This window comes from Mustela lutreola, chromosome 15, assembly GCF_030435805.1.
Source record: "Mustela lutreola isolate mMusLut2 chromosome 15, mMusLut2.pri, whole genome shotgun sequence".
NCBI classification, from domain to species: domain Eukaryota; kingdom Metazoa; phylum Chordata; class Mammalia; order Carnivora; family Mustelidae; genus Mustela; species Mustela lutreola.
The window spans coordinates 5,927,037-5,947,214 of NC_081304.1; the positions used below are offsets into that span (position 1 = coordinate 5,927,037).

Below are 20,178 nucleotides of genomic sequence, written 5' to 3' on the forward strand. Positions count from 1 at the left end.
CTAAATTGTGGTTTTTGTCTTGTAATTTAGGGACCAATTTTCTTTCTGAAAAAGTGAGATCTTTGAGATCATAAGCATAATCACTGGTTCACTTGAACTCCTGGATATTTCTTTGGGAAAATAAAGGTGTTTATAGGTTCTGGGGGTTTTATGTTTTTCTCCCTTATGGTGCAAAGCATTTGCAAAATGGAGACGTCAACAGCTTTGTTACAGGATCTGTCCAATTTCACTAAAACAGGTTAGCCCTACAAACACTAGCCTGAGTTACGGATTCTCTTAGGACACTCAGGAGGTAGGAACCCTACCTGCACCCTTCTTTCTGATGGTGGGGATCCTGGAAAAAAGAGACGTCTCTGGTTTGTGTCACAATTGGTAACTTCAGTGTTTTTTGTTTTGTTTTCAAGATAAGTGCCTCATCAGAAGTCAAGTATTGTGAAGGAGGTTAGTTCTCCCAGTCATTCTGGTATCACAACAGATTTCAGGAATTCTATGTAAACATGTTTACTAAGGGTGTTACATTTTCCACTTAGCTTAGGGTCTTGAAAGTGGAGTCGAATAATCATAAGATGACGCGGGCAGAACAAGCAGTATCTGGTGCACGATCTGGACTTTGGGACTCGGGCTGTGTGACGTGAGTGGGAAGGAGGGGAAAACTGGCGGACTCCGGATTGCTTATGCCGATTCCACGTCTTAAGGCTTTTTCATCAGATCGCTCTAGAACGCGACACTAGTCTCCCGCCTGCAATGCTTCTGTTAGCACTGGTTTGGAAGCACCGGGGCGCTCAGTGGGAAACTGCGGGGAGACGCTCACCTAACCCAACCCGAGTTTGCAGTCGCAGGTCAATCTATTTGGACACAGTCCGAAGACGGCGTGAAGCCCACGAAGCAGCATCAACAAAACTCGGCAGCGCTCCGCGTTCTCCAGATGGGGCTGTAACGCCCCACTCCGAGCAGAGGTCCCTCCCGCAGAAAGGACACTCCCGATTACCGGAGCTGGGAGCTTGTCGTCCCCTCGGGGTGCAACTGGACGTTCGCCGCCGCGGCTCCCGACTCCGGCGCCCTGGGAGCCCCGCCCCCTTAGCCCTCCGTTCCCTTCAGAGGCGCTGGGCGCCCCCGTGAGGCGGGCCCTGGAGGCTGCGGGCCCTGGAGGCTGCGGCCCCGCGTCCCCGCGTGCTCCTGCGCCCAGCGCCACAGGCAGGGAGGGCGGCGGCCCGGAGACTCGAAGTCGGGATTCTGGGGCTCGCGCCAGCCCCACGGGTTTAAGAAGCCCTGAGGTCTTCGCAGGATCTGGGGTCTTCCACTGCGGAGTCGGGGACGGCGGACGTGCATGCGCGCGCGCGCTCAGGCCGCCCCGCGCCGCCGCCGCCCGGGGAAGGCCGCGCGCGCTCCCTCGGGGACGGTCCCCGGGGCGCCGCATGCAAATGAGCCCCGGTGCGCCCGCCCACCCCGCGCCTCCGGAAGTTGCGGGCGCAGCGCCCGCTCCCCCTCCGCCCCCCCACCCCGTCCTTCCCCGGCCGGGCGCCCGCAGTGATGGCGGCGGCGATGGCGGCGCGGCGCGCGCGGCCCGTGCGGGTGCTGGTGGACATGGACGGCGTGCTGGCCGACTTCGAGGGGGGCCTCCTGCGGGGCTTCCGCCGCCGCTTTCCCGGGGAACCGCACGTGGCGCTGGAAGAGCGCCGAGGCTTCCTCGCCCGCGAACAGTACCGAGCCCTGCGGCCGGACCTGGGGGTAGGTAGGGAAAGGGCGGGAACGCAGCGGGGGAGGGGTCGTGGGCGGGAGGGGAGCCTCGACCCCACAGGGCGCCCAGGAGCCAGGCCTCCCCACCCCCAGAGAGCCGGGGAACCAGGTACCCCGACCACACAATGTCCCCGGGAGCGGGAACCCCGACCCCACATTGTCAGCAGGAGCAAGAGCCCCGACCCCCCAGTGTCCCCGAAAGCGGGGAGCCCGAGCCCACAGGGCACCTAGGAATGGGAGCCCTCCCCTTGGGCAAGACTGCCTCTGCTCCATTTCCAGAGTCACCTCCTTTTTGTTTAGCAAAACCCTCGTTTCAGAATCCATTGTTCGCCCTGGACAAGAAAATCTGAAAGAATGGATGCAAAATCCTGCCCCTGTGGCTCTGATTTGCCGACGGGTCCCCCAGGAGTCTTACTGTGAGAGTCATCCCTGGGGCTAGATCTGCTGGAGGTAGAAGCTGGGACAAGAACACGGTATCTTTCAGGACAAAGTGGCCAGTGTGTATGAAGCCCCAGGCTTTTTCCTAGACTTGGAGCCTATCCCTGGAGCCGTGGAAGCCATGCGGGAGATGAACAACATGCAGGAGTGAGGAAGGGCTGAGGGGAGGCGGCGGGCGGTGGAGGGAGGGCGGGCACCACCCCCAACTAACTATGCCCCTTCCGCGCAGCACCGAGGTCTTCATCTGCTCCAGCCCTCTTCTGAAGTACGAGCACTGTGTGGGTGAGAAGGTGCGGTTACCCCAACCCTTCCTAGCAAACAGCTTCCTAAGTTCTGATGTTTAAAATAAACCAGCAGAACTGAAACACAGGAAGTGCGGTGGTGGTGGGCGGGGAGCAGCATCTCTCAAAGGCTGGAGACTACTCACTGGCCCTACTGACAGACCTGTGTCCTCACCACAGTACCGCTGGGTAGAGAAACACCTGGGGCCCCAGTTTGTGGAGCGCATCATCCTGACAAGGGACAAGACAGTGGTCTTGGGGGACCTGCTCATTGATGACAAGGACAGCATTCAAGGTTAGTTTTAGACCTGTTTTTCTGGCAACCTTCCAGGCAGCTGGCCTGCTGGGATTAGGGAGAGGGAGTAAAATAACCACGATTACAGACTACATCTCACTGCCTTTCTCCCATGTCCTGTCCCAGGCCAAGAGCAGACCCCAAGCTGGGAGCACATCCTGTTCACCTGCTGCCACAACCAGCACCTAGCCCTACCCCCATCAAGGAGACGGCTGCTCTCCTGGAGTGACAACTGGAGGGAGATCATAGAAAGCAAGCGAGGGGCTAGAACAGTGGAGAGTAGCTGAAGGAAGGGAAGGCAGGCCAGCAGGGAACCCTAGCAGAGCTGAACGACAGGGCAGTGTCGTGGTGGTGGCCCCCGGCACTGCAGAACAGGGAGACACAGTAACTGCTATTCTCGCAAGCCAGCCACCTGGAACCCAACAAGATGGCTGGCAAGGAAACTTGGTGGGAAAATCACTCAGGAACCTTTTTAATAAAACACTTTGGCTCAGCATTCTTTAAAGGCCCTTTATTTGGGAAGGTAAAGGAACAGGAGCCCTGGGAGGGGTGGGGGGAATACAGGCTGATGGGCTTTCTCCTCCCTCCTCCTGTCCGTAGTCCAGTGGCTCCAGAACCTGCTCCACCTTCACAACCAGACACCACCTTTCTTGCATCTGCTTTTCCTTGGCCATGTTAGAGGTCAACCTTGAGGGAGTGCAAAAGGGAGGCCAAGAAGCTTCCCACTGCTCCTGAACTCTTAACTTTCCATGGGGGGGTCCCGTGAGATAGACCGCTGTGGATAAAATGTTGATCCCAGGCCACAGAATTCTCCAGGCCAGCATCAACCATACCCAGGATCCAGCCAGGGGAGCTAGCAGTGCGGGTACCCAGCCTCTGTAGCCCTGGAGTAGGCATGACAGCTTCTCGGAGCCCCAAGCTGGCTTCTCATTTCCATTCTTCAAGATTATTTCAGATACTTCTGTTAAAGGAAAATTCCTGTCCTCAAGCACCAGCAAGTCTAATCCCAGGCCCAGCTGTTCTTCATGAAAAGCCCCTTCCTTTAAAGCCTCTGAATCTAGGGTCCCAACTGCTTCTCACATGATGTTGATGCCCTGGCAGTGAGGCACTGCGGGGGGGGGTGGCGGCGAGGCAGGAGCTTGACCTCCAGCGGGTTGACAGTGCCAACCTATGGAAATGGCACTGCCTTTGCTCTCCTCCTTGGGTCCCAAAGCCTGGCCTCCTCTCTCAGTGCCCCTCACCACAGTGTAAATACCTGTCACGCTGAGAAAACTCACCTTTAAAATAGCCGAAATGGCACCTTTGGGGAGAAAATGCACAGCGGGAGCCAGGCTGCTCCTGCTCCCCGAGCCCCCACCAGGACTGTGGCCTCATCTCTAGCACTCAGGGCGTCATGGCTGCGAGGTCTCCCTGGGTCTGGGCTGCTGTGGGGCCTCAGTCCTTGGCAGCGGGATCCCCAGGGCAGAGTGGGCCTGCCAGGTGCGGGCCTCCGCCACCTGGCTTGGGGAACAGAAGTCTTCCAGGAAGATCTGGGCCAGGTTGCGGAGCCTCGTGTTGGCTGAGAGAGAGAAGCGCAGCATGCACTGGACCACGGGCATGGCGGTCAGCTCAGGGGGGGAGCCGGAGCCCGGGGAGCTCAGGTACATGATCGTGGTCACAGCAGATAGCACGGTCTCCTCGTTGGGACTGGACAGGCAGTTGATGATGAGTGGGATGCCCCCTGTCTGCAGGATGTGCTCTTTGTTCGCCCTGTCTGGGCACAGGTTGCAGAGGCCTCCTGGGGAAGAACAAGAGGAGACGTGATGCCTCAGGCCTGCGCATCCTCCCAGCGCCTCTGCCCACTTTGTCCCAGGGACAAGGGATCCAAAGTCCGTTCTGGTATCCACCCCTTCAAGGCTCCCGAGGCCTAGCCTTCAGGAAGTGAGTACCAATCCCTTTCCTCCTTGGTTCAGCCAGTTGGATGGTTAGTATTTTTTTTTTTTTAAGCAAAAACAAAACCAAAAAGACCAACCCCAACCAAAAAATAAAGCCCATATCAGTTTACAGAATTAAACGGGCGCCTGGGTGGCTCAGTTGGTTAAGCGTCTGCCTTCAGCTCAGGTCATGATCCCAGGGTCCTGAGATCGAGCCCCACATCAGGCTCCCTGATCAGCAGGAAGCCTGATTCTCCCTCTCCCGTTCCCCCTGCTTGTATTCCCGCTCTCCTGCCTTTCTCTATCAAATGAGTAAGTAAAATCTTTAAAAAAAAAAAAAAATTAAAAAAACATAGGTCAGGTGATGATTTCACACATGTATATATGCCCAAACTTATCAAACTATCCTTTAAAGATGTACAGCTTATTATATATCAATTATTTCAATAAAGCTGTTAAAAGTACTAGAAGCCAAATTATAAACCAACTTAATCCTACCATCCAACATTTGCTTTTCCTTTCTTCAACTTCAAAATACGTGAATATAAGGGCGCCTGGGTGGCTCAGTGGGTTAAGCCTCTGCCTTCGCCTCAGGTCATGATCTCAGGGTCCTGGGATAGAGCCCCACATCCGGCTCTCTGCTTGGCGGGGAGCCTGCTTCTCCCTCCCCCACCCCTTGCTTCTGTTCCCCCTCTCTCGCTGTGTCTCCGCCAAATGAGTAAAAAAAAAAAAAATCTTTAAAAAAATGTGAATACACAAACATTTAATAAAAATGTGATGGTTTCCTCTTTTGTAAGGCAACTTTTTTCATTCAGCAATGGACTCGGAACATCTTTCTATTCCAACAGATCTATAACCATTGTGTCATTTCATGGCTGTGCAGCGCATTACCTTACGGATGCAGTGTAATTTATTAAAACACTACAGGAAGTGGGGGGGACAGGTAGGGGCTGGCAGGGACATGCCTCTTCCAGAGGCAGGAGTCTGCCCAGGTCTGGCACCACCGCCCTCCCTCATGGTACCTGGGTCAGTTTGAGTCCTGCTATAGGAAAGTATCTTTAGAAGTTTTATCCATTCAGCCTCTAGGGACTTCTCCCTGCTTCAGAATAAAATCCAAATTCCCCTCTGATGTCCTCACAGCCCTGTGCCATCGGGTCTGGTCCTTCTCCGGCACCCACAGCCTCAGCCCTTCCTGGGACCTTCCGGGCCCAGATTTTCACATGCTGCCTCCCTTGGGCTGGTAACCAACACGTCACTGCACCCTCACCAGTGAGGGCCCCCCAGAATACCCTACTCTGACCATGTCTAGGGCACTCCCCACACCCCTGCCATTTTCTTCATATGCCTAGAACCCTGAGAAACCACCCTGGCAAGTTTGTTTTCTTGCTCACTAGCTGCCAAGCCCCACTAGAAGGCAGGTGCCTTAAGGTCAAGACCATGGCCATCTTATTCCCCCAGGTCCTTGGTGCCTGGTCAAGAAGCGCTCCACGAGTACTGCTGGAAGAGCTTAGAGCACTGAGCTGGGGAGAGGGGCTGTACTGCAGAGGGCTGGGCAGTTGGCTCCCTGAGATGTCGCCTACCATGGACTTCCACAGTTCAGGGACCCAACTGTGGCTCAGAGCACCTCTGAGGGAAGGAAGCAGCTGAGAGTCACTCCCGCAATCACGAGGCAGGGGAGACAAGGCACTCTGACAGGGAGGTGCCTCCCTATGGGACACGCAGAGACCTGGCCTGCTGATACTACCTCAGCACATCCTGGGGCGTCCCGCGGACTGCCTTCCGTACTTGTGCTGTCCCCGTCACGACACCATAAGGCAAGGCCCCGCTCTCTGGTTTACTGCCTATCCCAGGCACCTGCGACTGTGGACGCTCACTGGACACGTGCTGAGAACATGACTGAACCCCAGGAAGTGGTACCACAACCCTGATTTTAGTGGAAGCTGAGGCTGTTGAGTAAGTTGCCCGAAGTCCCAGAAGATGGGAAGCGCTATGCCACGGTCTGGCGGGCTTCTGGCTTCCTGGACACAGCTACACCATCTCTTCTGAACTGCCAGCGGTGAACCAGCCTCCTACCCACACTGTCGATGAACTGACTGGGGGCAGGCGATGGGATTTATCTCTGCTATAAAGTATGATAAGATGAAGTTTGAGTCACCCTTGGCCACTGAGTCATCATCACAGAGAGATGTGCCTGGGCAGGACACTGCCACCCAGGCTGGGGGATAATCAGATGGCATCTGCTGGAGGGCGAAGGCAGGCAGCCTCTGGACAGCTGGCCCCATCTGCTCCCCGTCTGTAGACCGAGGAAGTCTTCAAGGATGGATCTTGTGCCTGCCAGAGCTTGCAGCTGCCTGGGACCCAAACCCAGGGCAGTCCTGAAGCCCCTCCACTTTGCGGGCAGCGATCCTCAGAGTAGAAAACAAGAGTGAATGCTTGGAAAGAGAAGGGCTTCAGGGGGCAAGGAGTCTGAACGGAAGCACCAAAAATGGAGCCAGGGGACCCAGGAGAAGCCAAGGCCACAGCGAAGTGAGCTCACCCTCTCGAGTCTACCTCTGTGAGCCTGCCCTGAAGCACAAAGGAGGGCTATAGGAAAAGAAGAACACAAAACTGTTAACTTCCTAAATAGTGCCAGCAAGAGTAAGCTGGCTGGATCCAGTTCCGTCTGTCCGTATGATGGGAAATTCTGTAAGTCTTAAAAATCATGTTTTCAAAGAGTACTAAGGGAAAATGCTTGAAGGTTAAGGAGGGAAAAAGTCATCAAATTGTATATACAATGAAACTGCAATGGAACCACTTAAGTCCAGCAAGGCGTCACCTCTTCTGAGAGCCTTCCACGACCGCCCTCACGGCCCGTCTCCCCAGCACCCTCCCCCCAACTCCTTTGTGTCTCCTCTTCATGCCCAAGTTATCTGTCAGGTTTACTGACGGTCCCCACTAAATCCCAACTTCCACCAGAAGGGGAATTTATCTTGTCTCAAACGGTCACCTCGGCCTGGCATATAGCAGATGCTCAATAAACGGACAGACGCGTTAACTAAAGACAAGCTGGAAACACAGCTTATAACAAGGCTTATCTCTGCAACGGATCAGGAGTCATTTCACCTTTATTTTCTAAGTTTACTTCCACAAAAATACTTTGTTTCCTGTTTTTTTTTTTGTTTGTTTTCTGTGCAGAGGAAACAAGGTAGAAAATGTTATTTTTATACGCAGGAAAAGGAGTTTTTAAAAGACTCACTTATTTTAGAAAGAGCAAGAGAGAGCGCACGCGCACGAGCAGAAAAAGGGGCAGAAGAGGAAGAGAAACCACATGGAGCGGACCCTGTGAGCACAGAGCCAGACCCAGGGCTCGATCCCAGGACCCTGAGATCATGACCTGAGCTAAAACCAAGAGCCGCCGCTTAACTGAGCCACCTCAGTGCCCCGGAAAAGGATTTTTTTTTAAAGCTACGTTTAAGATTATTTATTACTTATTTATTTGGCAGAGAGAGAGAGAGAGAGAGAGAGTGAGAGTGTGTGTGTGTGTGTGTGTATGTGTACACACGGCGGAGCAGCAGAGGGAGAAGCAGGCTTCCCAGCTGGGGAGCCCAAGACGTTGAGATCATGACCAGAGCCAAAGGCAGACGCTTAACCGACCGAGCCACCCAGGCGCCCCTAAAGGTAAATTTCATTTAGAAAGTAAAACTCGGGGCGCCTGGGTGGCTCAGTGGGTTAAGCCGCTGCCTTCGGCTCAGGTCATGATCTCAGGGTCCTGGGATCGAGTCCCGCATCGGGCTCTCTGCTCAGCAGGGAGCCTGCTTCCCTCTCTCTCTCTCTGCCTGCCTCTCCATCTACTTGTGATTTCTCTCTGTCAAATAAATAAATAAAATCTTTAAAAAAAAAAAAAAAAAAAAGAAAGTAAAACTCACCAAATGACATCACTAAAAAAAAGTGAAAAGACAAAAGGAGAAAATATTAATAAACTATGTATATGAAAGAAGACTTCTTCCCGGATACACAGAGTCTGTATTACTGCCTATCAAGAAAAGATAAACATGTTGTAGAGACGAGAAGAGACCTGAGTAAGGACAGTGACGTGTGACAGTGTATTCGTCACTACCTCTCGGAGAAATGAAAGGTGCCTCCCCCCGCCTACTGTCATGGCTAAACCAGAACAGACCGACAAGACTAAGGGTTGGTGGGAGGTGGGGCTGGGGACTCACAGGCTGGTGGCTGGGAGCCTCACATGCCATCACGGGGTTGAAAAATACGTGGCAGCTTCCACTGAAGTTAAGCGTATACCTCCCCTGTGACTCAGCAACTCACCTGTACTTGAACCTGAGAGAAAGGAGTACCTATGGATGCGAGAACACTCGCGTACAAACGTTGACGAGAGTTTTATGCACAAAGGCTCCACACCAGAAACAAGCCTCCGTCAGCAGGTAAACTGGGTGAACAGACTGTGGCGTATGCATACCAAGACGTGAGCGAATGACACGGTGACAATCTGGACGAATGTCAGAAACGCTGAGTGACAGAAACCAGACCCAGGAGTACATCCTGTGTGATTCCACTAAGATGAAGCTCAAGAACAGGCAAAACAGGGGTGCCCGGCTGGCTCAGCTGGTGGAGCAAGCAAATCCTGATCCCGGGGTTGCAAGTTCAAGCCCCACATTGGGTGTGGAGATTGCTTAAAACTAAAATCGTTTTTTGGGACGCCTGGGTGGCTCAGTCGGTTAAGCGGCTGCCTTCGGCTCAGGTCATGATCCCAGGGTCCGAGGACTGAGTCCCACTTGGCGGGGAGCCTGTTTCTCTCTCTCCCTTTGCCTGCTGCTCTGCCTCCTTATGCTCTCTCTTTCTGTAAACTAAAATCTTAAAAAAGATAATTTTTTTTTTTTTTTTTTTTTTTTTTTAGAGAGAGGCGTGCACTTGCATGTGCAAGAGCATGAGGAAGGGCACAGAGGGAGAGAGAATCGTAAGCAGACTCCACGCTCCATCACTCACCAAAATAAAGTCTTAAAACAACAACAAACTAGGCAAAACCCATGGATTAGAACAATGGTTACCTGGGCGTAGAAGACACTACCTGGGAGAGGGTGTGAGGGACCTTTCTGAGGGAGATGGAAACATTCTGTATCTTGATTTTAGTGTTGGTTACACAGATGCACATATACCTTAATGAATTTAAAAATCCATCAAACTTCACTGGGTGTTGTACAGAAGTGCTGAATCACTGTATCACCTTAAACTAATATTACACTGTCTGTGAACTAACTGCAATTAAAATAAAAACTTAGGGACGCCTGGGTGTCTCAGTTGGTTAAGCAGCTGCCTTCGGCTCAGGTCATGATCCCAGCGTCCTGGGATCCAGTCCCACATCGGGCTCCTTGCTTGGCAGGGAGCCTGCTTCTCCCTCTGCCTCTGCCTGCCACTCTGTCTGCCTGTGCTCACTCTCGCTCCTCTTTCTGACAAATAAATAAAATCTTTAAAAATAAATAAAATAAAATAAAATAAAAACTTAAAAAGAAAAAAAAGGTCAAGAAAAAAACCTGTCAAACGAACACAAGATATGTGCGCTTCACCGTATGCGGATGGCACAGCATTTTAAACCATGCTTACCAAACAGAAAAGAGAACAAGTTCTGACTGGCTGATGAACATGCCTTGAACAAACCACACAAGACACAAAGAACAGGGGGGCAAAAGCAGGGCCTTCCTAGGCACAGGGAACCACAGAAATCCCCAGGAGAGGTGAAAGAAAAAACCCCAAGGACAAGTGAGGATGAGAAAGCTGGAGGCTCAGAGAGGTCAGGTAGGGGACCTCAGGTCACACAGCAAGTAGGGCACTGCTGCTGAGACAGGAGGGTCTAAGGATTGTTCTGGGGATTACACGAGCTCATGCTCATAAGTGCTTAGCCAGCGGCTGGGGGCCGGGCAAGCCCTAGAAGAGTGACCCAAGACTTTACTCCATCTCGTGACTCAGCCATCCCTGGGCGCTGGGCTGGCTGCTCCCCATCCCAAATAAAAAGCTTCATTCGAGACTATTTGTTCTTGGGTTTTACTTTAGTATCTTTTTTTTTTTTTTTTTTAAAGATTTTGTTTATTTATTTGACAGAGAGAGACAGCGAGAGAGGGACACAAGCAGGGGGAGAGGGAGAAGCAGGCTCCCTGCTGAGCAGGGAGCCCGATGTGGGACACGATCTCAGGACCCTAGGATCATGCCCTGAGCCCAAGGCAGATACTTAACCATTGAGCCACCCAGGCACCCCTTATTTTAGCATTTTGAAAACAGTTCTTTCTGGAACTTAAATGTTGAGGGATAGAACAGTGTATAAAGTTACCCCTATGTATAAAAAGGAGGGGAACAGGGTGAAAGTGATAGGGATAGAAGGGACACTTCTCTCAAAATACCTTGTCTAGTTTTGACTTAAACTCATGAATGCTTCCCATCATAACAAACATCAAATTAAATCAAAAGCAGAGAAAACATGGCTTTTCATACTTCTGGCCTATATTTCACTTCTGGGACTTCATGCCACCAGTATACCTTTACAGGGGAGAAGTGGCATACAAGTAAGGTTATCCACGGCAGCACGGCTTGGGAGAGCAAATGGAAACCACCTGAATGTCCACCCCTAAGAGGGAGCTAAACCCAGTCGCTGGGTGCCAGGGAATGGCATGCAACATTTGCAAAGAATGAGGCAACTTTGGGGGCTGATACTGCAGGTGCACTAAGACATGATGCTAAATTAAAAAAATAAAAAGCAGAATATACATATACTACCACACATGTAGAACCTGCAAAAAGGTATACGTGCAAATACATACAGATTTGTCTGTAAATCCTGAAAATATCTCTGGGAGGATAAAAAAAGAAACTAGTAACAATGGTTACTTCCAGAAAAAGCTACAGAGAGAGATACGGTTCACTATATACCTTTCTGAATTCTGTACCATGTGACTCAATCATGTAGTCACATAAATTAACACACACACACAGACACACACGGTGTGTTCATGCACAGAACTCAGAGGAAGGGGAGCTGGTCTCTGCAAGTCTGGGAAATGGCAGAGGCTGGCTGCCCTGCTCCAGCTAAGCGTGGAAGGGAGCAGTGGGGTGAGAACACAGACATCACCTCCTTTCTATAAGGGGAATCCTGCCACAGATGGGTAGCTGAGGAATTTTTTCTTTTTTCTTCTTTTTTTAAGGTAAACTCCATGCCCAACGTGGGGCTTGAACTCATGACCCCTAGATCAAGAGTTGCAAGCTCTAATGACTGAGTCACGCAGGCACCCCAGAGATTTTTAAATTATTATGAGTCAGGAAGGTGTTCACCTCTGAGAGTAAAGAACTGGATCAGGAAGGGACATACAGAGGTTTTTTAAAAAAAGATTTTATTTATTTGACAGAGACAGTGAGAGAGGGAACACAAGCAGGGGGAGTGGGAGAGGGAGAAGAAGGCTTCCCGCTGAGCAGGGAGCCTGATGTGTTGCTCCATCCCAAGACCCTGGGATCCTGACCTGAGCAGAAGGCAGTGGCTTAAGGACTGAGCCACCCAGGTGCCCTGACCAGTCTTTTTTTGAGCACCACCACCATCTGGTGGCAACTACATGTATTGCAGGAAATAGAACACAGGAAAACAATCTAACATGAATTCTGGGAGGCCACCTACTTGAACCCTGTTTGAGTAACAAAACTGCCAAGTATTCTGTGATATCCTAGGATTAAACCAGTTTTCATGGAGGCAGAGAGTTCTCTCCTGGTTCCATTCTATCTCCATACAGCATCTAGGAGAGACGCATAGGCTGCGTACAGAACACCTGAGAATCAACCAACAGTGCTTTGGGCAAACATTCCCAAATAAATGCCAAAGGCTGTCTGAGTTTTTATTTGGAGCAAGAGCCCCAAATTCTTTCACCCACTTGGGTATTTACTGAGATCCTGGCTTTATAGCTGGTCCTTCATAATTCTCCCACTCCCATCCCCCCGACCCCAAGCAGGGGCCAACCAGTATGGCCTCCCAGTGGCAGTTTCCCTTAGTTGCCAATCAAACGTGGCCTGAACTGTGAGCACCGCCAGTAGGAGCAGGGATGACTTCCCACCAGAAACACCTGGAGGACAGTGTGAAAGGGCAAGGTCTGGTGGAAAGAAAGAACAAGGAAAGAGGACACTCTGGAGTTTGAGTCTTGGCTCCGTCAGCCGGGGCCCCTGGGGACAGAATTTGGATCCAGGCAGAATGGGTAAATTCCTGGCTCCAGCCATCACGAACAGTGGGAGCCTCAGACAACAGACCTAACCTCACTGAGGAGTTGTTTCCTCACACGTGAAGAGGACTTAGTACTATGGACCTTGTGGTTGGTGACACATCCAGAGCCCTAGCAGGACGACAACAAAAGGGTAAAACAGCTCTACAATTGTTCTAAATGGGCAAATCCACAAAAGGTCAAGAAAGGGGAAGGTACAGAGACTCACAAAGCCCTGCGTGTTACCGGCAATCCTGGTAACCAGATTCATCTTGAAGGCTACAGTTATCCTGCCCAGGGTGTCTGAGGGGTCACGGGAAATGTTCTCCACAGAAAGTCAGCAGTAAGGCACACCAGCTTGCCACCGGTGAGTGACTGTGGCCGCTTTCAGCCCTGAGAGCCGGCAGGGCTGCCTGACAGGAGAGGTCTTACCGCAGAGCTGAATGCATCAGTACCACCTGGAAAGATGCCTGCGATCGTGCTGGGCTGTGAGGACGGATGGAAGCCCGCGTTCTGACCCTGACCTGCCACTAATCCGCTGAGGCTGGGTGGTCCATGCCTCAGTTTCCTCATCAGTGAAATGGAGGATCTGCAGTGCCTTTCAAGCTTTCACAATCCACAATCCTAGAAATGGGGGAACTCTTGTGTTCTCTTCTAGAATCTGACAGCCTTGGGTTTCCGTTCCAGGCTGGCCATCTTTAAACCTTTGGCCAACCCACTGATCCTTCCTGAGCCTCAGACGCCACATGGAAAATGGAGGTTCTTTTTTTTTTTGGTAAAGATTTTATTTATTTATTTCACACACACACACACACACACACACACAGAGAGAGAGAGAGAGAGATCGATCACAAGTAGGCAGACAGACAGGCGGGGGGGGGGGGGGAAGCAGGCTCCCCACCAAGCAGAGAGCCCGATGCAGGGCTCGATCCCAGGACCGTGAGATCACGACCCACTGAGCCACCCAGACACCCCGGAAATGGAGGTTCTGAGCACACCTACTTTTAGTGGGTCTCAGGGTCAAAGGTGACAAAGCACAGGAGCCAGAACTGGGCACACAGAGGGTGCTCTGTAAGTGCTAGCTAGTACTATAAGTCCTTCTAAGTCCCAGGGCACCGTCTCTGTAACCAGGGGTCTGGCTACAGTAAGCCATCCCACTTCACCTCTTTGAGACATGAGAAAACTGTTTATCCTCAAAAGATCCTGGACACCAGGCCCTTGGGTGGAGGCCTAGAGGATCCTGAAGCTGCAGACACTTTGTCTCATTTAATTCTCTCAACAATTCTGCAAGGCAGATGCCCCACCTAAGAGATGACCAGAGAAAGGAAATCACATGCCCAGAGTTAAGTGGGAGAGCTAGGACTTGGACCCAGACCTGCCTGACCCTAAAGCCCATTCTTATCAAACTCCCTGTGCTTTGTTCTGCGAGGCCGAGGTGATCGAAACCAGCCCTCCTCTCTGCAGTCACTCCAGAATCAGTCCTGCTCAGGGCTACAGCACTGAGTTTGGGCCCATACTCCACACCTTCTAGGCTCTTCTCTCCTCTACCGCAGAGATAAGCAAAGCTGAGCTCTGCCCTCGTGGAGATAAAGTCATCCCTGCCACCAGAGATAAAAGAGTCAAAGCTACAAAGCACAGCACAGAGCCTATTAGCCAAAAAGGCACCTGAGAATGTTTCCCATTCAGGGCCGGCGACATGAAGAGAAAAGGAAATGACAGCAGTAACAAAATATGCATCTAAGTACGACTGGGCCTCTCCTCGTAAGTCATGCACAGAAAATACAAGAAGAGTTTACTCTGCAGACAATCCCATGGAGGGGTTCAACGCTGAGAAAGCGAGTCCTCTGGGGATTAGGAACCTTGTGCCGGCTGAAGGAGAGGAAGAGAAAATGAGGGAAAGTGGCAGGGAAAAGGAAAACTGGGCAAGAAGATACTAAGAAAGTAACCAGCCAGTACCTTCACGGAGAGACTCGCACACGCCCATTCTGCTCCCCACGACCGTCCCGCAGAGCAAGCAAGGTGAGGAGACGGATCTCAGAGAAGGGACAGATGCATCACCCACTCTGGGAGACTGCCCAGGAGAGCAAGAACCCAGGCCAGGCCCAAGTCTCCCACTCAGGAGCCCAGGGTCTTAAGAGTACTCTTGCCCTGGGCAAGTTCCTGATCCTGCAAAAACTTCTTGTGGGGGACTGCTCCTTTTATCCAAGTTTGCACCCGTCCAAAGCTTGAGCTGGAGGAGCTCCATCACTCCTCGGTGGAGGCTGTGCATCGCAGGGACCACTGTCACCATTCATAGGGCAGAAGCTATGGAGCAGAGGGAGGGGATGGACGACTTCTACAGAAGAAAATCTTAAAGTGACCGATGTTTAGAAATTTATTTAGCATAATGACCTCCGGGGGCGTCCGTCTGGCCCTCTCCACAGGTTGAAGGGTGCAGGGAGCCCACCCATCCTCCTTTCCCCCATACCTGGGGCTCCAGGCCCTGAACCTGCTCCCCCAGCTGTACAGGCCTCTTTCTTGGATCCTGACTCCCATGGGTGGACTCTAAGACCAAGGAATGGCCACAGGGCAGGTATGAATACAGCCGAGATGTCCACACACCTGGGTGAGACCTACTGTGGTGAGGAGGGATGGCCCCCATTTGTACCGTAGCCCCACGCACCCCGAACAGTAGGGGCCAGCCTGGGTAGTCTTTCAAAATTTTACAACACACCTACCTGATGTATTCAGTGCAAAGAAAAAAAAGTGTTAGTTGAATCTATCGAGGCCTTCAAGCTCCAGAGTGCTAACCATTACACAATGGGACCTGCTCTATCAAGGCCTTCAATGTAACTTCTAGGTTCCAGGAACAAAGAGGAAAGAGGAACAAGCTAAACGACACCATAAAGAGGCAACCAGACAATTAGGAAACCAGGAAGAAGGCGGGAAATTCTGCAGAACTGGTCTGGATCCTTCAATAATTAGTGTCATGAAAACAGTCTACTAGTGATTAAAAGAGATAATTTGTGTAGCGCCTTCCTTCCAAAGACTACAATATGCGAAGAGGAGGAACCTGACCAGTACTAGTACCAGCTGATCACCTCAGCCCACTGATCAAGGCCACGATCAACCGTGAGAAGTCACGCTGACAGCACAGCTCTGTGACACGATGTGGGGAAAATGGCACTTACTTCTGTGGCTGTCCTCCCCTAAAACCCACAACCCAGTCTAATCAAGAGAAAAGCATCAAACAAATCCCACTTAAGGGACAGTGTACAAAATTCCTGACCAGCACTCCTGGAAACCATCAATGTCACCCAAAAAAGGGTAAGTCTAAGAAACTGGCACAAGTCCAGAGGAGCCCAAGATGTGACAACTAAAAGTAATATGGTATCCTGGATGGGATCCTAGAATGGTAAAAGGGTGTTAGGGAAAAAGTAAGGAAATGAATCAAGCATGGATTTTAGTTAATAACAATATATCAAAGGCTGCCTGGGTGGCTCAGGCAGTTAAGTGTCTGCCTCAGGCTCAAGTCGCGATTCCAGGGTCCTGGAATTGGGCCTCATACTGGGCTCCCTGCTCATTGAGGAGCCTGCTTCTCCCTCTCCCTCTGCCCTCAGAGCAGGCGGGGCTGCCTGAGGCTTGTGATCTCCCCCTGCTTGTGCTCTCTGTCAAATAAATAAATAAAATCTTTTAAAAAACGGGCTTACTAATTCTAACAAATGTACCATACTAATGTAAGTGGTTAATAATACAGAAACTGGGGATGGCATATATGGGGACTCTCTGTATTACCCTTGCAATTTTTCTGAAACTGTTCTAAAATAGAAAATTCATGGGGGTGCCTGGCTGGCTCAGTCAGTAGAGAATCATGACCTGAGCTGACGACAGACGCCCAACGACTGAGCCACCCAGGCACCCCTATTTTTTTTTTTAATTTAAAAAAATATTTAGAGAGAGAGACAGCATGTGTGCAAGTAGGGGGAAGAGCAGAGGGAAAGGTAGAGGGAGAGAGAACATCTCAAGCAGACTCCACATTGAACTCTGGAGCCTGACACAGGGCGATCCCACAATCCCAAGATCATAACCTGAGCCAAAATCAAGAATCAGATGCTTAACCCGTTGAGCTACCCACGCACCCCAGAAAAATCTTATTTTTTTTAAGACGCATGCTGAAAAAAAGAATTTTTGTTTGTTCTCAGAATAAACTGCTTTTGCCCATGGCCTAGAGCTAAGTCAAGTAAACTCTAGTACTGCCCACCTCTCCAACCTCATTTTGTTCCACTCTGCTTTTGTACCACATCAGCTTTCTTTCTGGCTCCTCCCGCTTTAGGGTCTCTGCCCATGCTGTGCCTCTTCCTAGAATGCCTTCGCATGACAGCAGAATTGAAGCAGCCCCCACCTCAGCTCTCTGCTCTATCTCATCACCCTGTTTCCTTCTTCAGAGCCTCAGCTTTTTTGCTGGTTTGCTCACCATGTGTCTCCCTTCACTAGAATGTAAGTTCCTTGAGGGCAAAGACCTTCCCTCCACTTGTTCATCATCTCTCCAGCATTTAGAACAGTGCCTTACAGTACATGCCAAATAAGTATCTGTCCACTGAGTAATTCAACAGGTCTTAGACCATAACAACTACAGGAGCTATAAGCCATTCCAAGTCACCTCTCCTTTTCTTGATACTACGACATTAAAATAAAGATGTTTAAAAAACATGTTGCTAGGGGTGCCTGAATGGCTCAGTTGGTTAAGGGTCTGACTTCGGCTCAGGTCATAATCTCAGGGTCCTGCCATCCAGCTCTGAGATGGGATCTGCACTCAGCACCCCTCCCCCTGCTGGTGCTCTCTCTCTAATAAAAATCTTTAAAAAAAATTTAAAAACTAAAAATAGGATTCTATAAACTTTTTTTCCCTTCAAGTGGCTTCAATCCATTCCCTCGTTTATGAACTCCTCTCTAACTAGGAGGAAAGGCAGACATGCAGAGGAACTCCTGGGCATTGGTTCCAGATCCAATTCAAGCTAGCTGTCACCTGGAACAATGTGTAAACCAGGAGGTGGCAAAGGCATCGCTGGCGCAGACATCGAGAAGATTCACCTTCTCAAAAGAGAAACTCCCTAAAATATTCCTTTCCCGGTGACTGGCCTTTTTTTTTTTTTTTAAGATTTAAAAAATTTATTTGACAGAAATCACAAGGAGGCAGAGAGGCAGGCAGAGAGAGCGGGGGAAGCAAACGCCCTGCAGAGCTGAGAGCCCGATGTGGGGCTCGATCCTAAGACTCTGGGATCATGACCTGAGCCGAAGGCAGAGGCTTAACCCACTGAGCCACCCAGGCACCCCTTCCCCCAGCGACTGGCTTTTAACTCACTTACTTCACCAAGTCAAATCACGTATCTGGGAGACCTGCCTCATACTTACCAATTGCAAACTCCACCAGGGTTTCATTCTCCTCCGACAGGGAATCGAGGAACAAATCAAGAACTTGCAGCTGCCGAAGATACGGGTAGTTACTGGGATCATAGGCGAAGTTGGCGAGATTGGCCAGTACTTGCTCCTTGGCGTCTGCGGCGGAAAAGTGGCTCTGGAGCCAGGTCTGGGGCGGCTGTCACGGCCGGGCCCCTGCCCCGTCCCTTGCCCCCCACCCTGCCGTTCTTACCCTGGCTCTCCGTCTCCTGGAATTCCGTAACCAGAGCCTGCAGGTATCCCAGGCGCCCGACGTGGGGGTCTACCTTCGGCTTCTGGGCCATGGTCAGGGGGCGGGGAGGAGGGCAGGAGACTGGGAGGTGAGGACGGAAACAGGTTCCTTCCCTGGCTTCAGGTTCTGCAGTAATTTGCTGCCGAAACTGGAATGTGGGGGGTGGCGTGGGGTCTCAAGACCTTCTTAGACGTGGGCGTGAAAACCTAAACTTGGAAACGGGAAACGAGAAAGAGCCAGTAGCACCAGCCAGACAGCAAGTCCAGAGCTTGATTTCCGCCTGGATTCTAGGTTTCCGGCGGAAGCCACGCTTAGCCCCGCCCCAGGGGCGGAAGAGGCGGGTCGAGGCAAGCTAGGGGCGGGGCTGTCGCTGAGCTCTGCGCGCGTGCGCGGCGCGCTTCGTGCGGTGGGACTATGGCTGAAGGTTTTCCGTCGTCGCAAGGGTGCTATAGGGTTGATGTTGCTTCAGAGAGTCCCACGAGGGGGCTTGGGAACCCAGAGGAGTCGGAGGGCGCCCATGTGGGGAAGTGTCGAGGCAGAAGAACCTCCAGACACCTTTGCACTTGACGAGGGGGCGCAACCCAGCCTCCTTGACCGGGACTCCTCATCTGAAATGCGGGCATCAGTTCCCTGCACCCCAGCCCGGGTCCTTTGACACTATCTTCTGATTTTTCCCCAAAAGCCCGGTGAGCCTGGAACCTTCTGCTCCCCAGCCCTGAGCTGGTCACCTCTGGCTACGAATTACAGGGTAATAATACCCTAAGGTTTTTTGCCAGCCAGGTGGATGGGGAGTGCTAGGGGCATCGATGAGCCCCAGGACCCTCCGTTCACCTAAATATTCTGCTTTGGCCGTTCTGGGTTGTGGAGCCCTGTATGCTGAAGCCCTTCAGCCTAGTTCTTTCTCAGGGCTTGGTGAAGTGTGACCTAGGCCTCGTAGGCACAGGGTATCGATAGAGCACCAGGCAGGGAAATGTCGCTGCTGCACTCCCATTGTGCTTGAAAATGCTGGGGTAAGGGGGGGGGGGGGTTTGGTCTGTGAGCTTCTTGAGGCTAAGGACCACGTATCTTTGGCCCTGGGCCTGGCATGAAGGAAAGCGGCTGCCACACTCCAGCCTGCCACAGCATCACTGACAGCAGACCCCACGCACCTCCATGGGCTCAGGTTCTTGTGGTCAGCCCCTGCCCTGTGTGCACCCCTTGAGGCAGGAGTTATGACTATAATCTGGGTGCCTGGGTACTCTGGTAGCTCCACATAGGCCAGTGGCCCCAGACCTGTCATCAGGCCCTTTGGCTTCTGTAGAGAGCTGATAAAACGTGGGGAAGTACATCTCAACCCAAGATGGCCAGGGGCTTCTCTGCCTCTGTCTGGACAGAGCAGCAAAGTCCTGGGGACCAGGGCTCAGAGTTCAGGGACAGGAGGTAAGCGAGCTCTAACCTGCGCTGGTCAGGAATAGCTCTAGTTCCACTCTAGAGGATTCCCAGGAGAGCACCTAAGTGGGGATCTGGAATCGACGGGCCATCCAATTCTCCCTCATTTGTCCCCTCCAAAAGGCTCAGGGGTCTTCCTTCTTGGGGAGAAATTCTCAGTCCTTGGTTTTGTGCTGAGGGCGTCACCAGGTCTTACTCC

General features: G+C 51.7%; 2 protein-coding genes across 3 annotated transcripts; one reads left to right on the forward strand and one right to left on the reverse strand.

Annotated features, from left to right (window-relative positions):
* Nucleotides 1-1,433: 1,433 nt before the first annotated feature.
* NT5C (5', 3'-nucleotidase, cytosolic) lies at nt 1,434-3,247 on the forward strand. Its single transcript, XM_059147953.1, has 5 exons — nt 1,434-1,728; nt 2,222-2,322; nt 2,405-2,465; nt 2,637-2,751; nt 2,878-3,247. Exons 1-5 carry the CDS (start codon nt 1,531-1,533, stop codon nt 3,036-3,038), a joined length of 636 nt encoding a protein of 211 aa, XP_059003936.1. The 5' UTR covers nt 1,434-1,530; the 3' UTR covers nt 3,039-3,247.
* On the reverse strand, nt 3,248-18,874 carry ARMC7 (armadillo repeat containing 7). Of its 2 annotated transcripts, XR_009347878.1 has the most exons (4): nt 18,513-18,874; nt 18,275-18,418; nt 4,029-4,528; nt 3,248-3,712 (listed from the first exon to the last, which is right to left on the reverse strand). XR_009347878.1 is itself a non-coding variant. In XM_059147954.1 (3 exons), exons 1-3 carry the CDS (start codon nt 18,601-18,603, stop codon nt 4,143-4,145), a joined length of 621 nt encoding a protein of 206 aa, XP_059003937.1. In that variant the 5' UTR covers nt 18,604-18,874; the 3' UTR covers nt 3,248-4,142. The 2 variants fall into 2 exon arrangements, 1 of the variants encoding a protein (XP_059003937.1); XM_059147954.1 differs by having other exon boundaries at nt 3,248-4,528.
* Between the last annotated feature and the right edge of the window lie 1,304 nt (nt 18,875-20,178).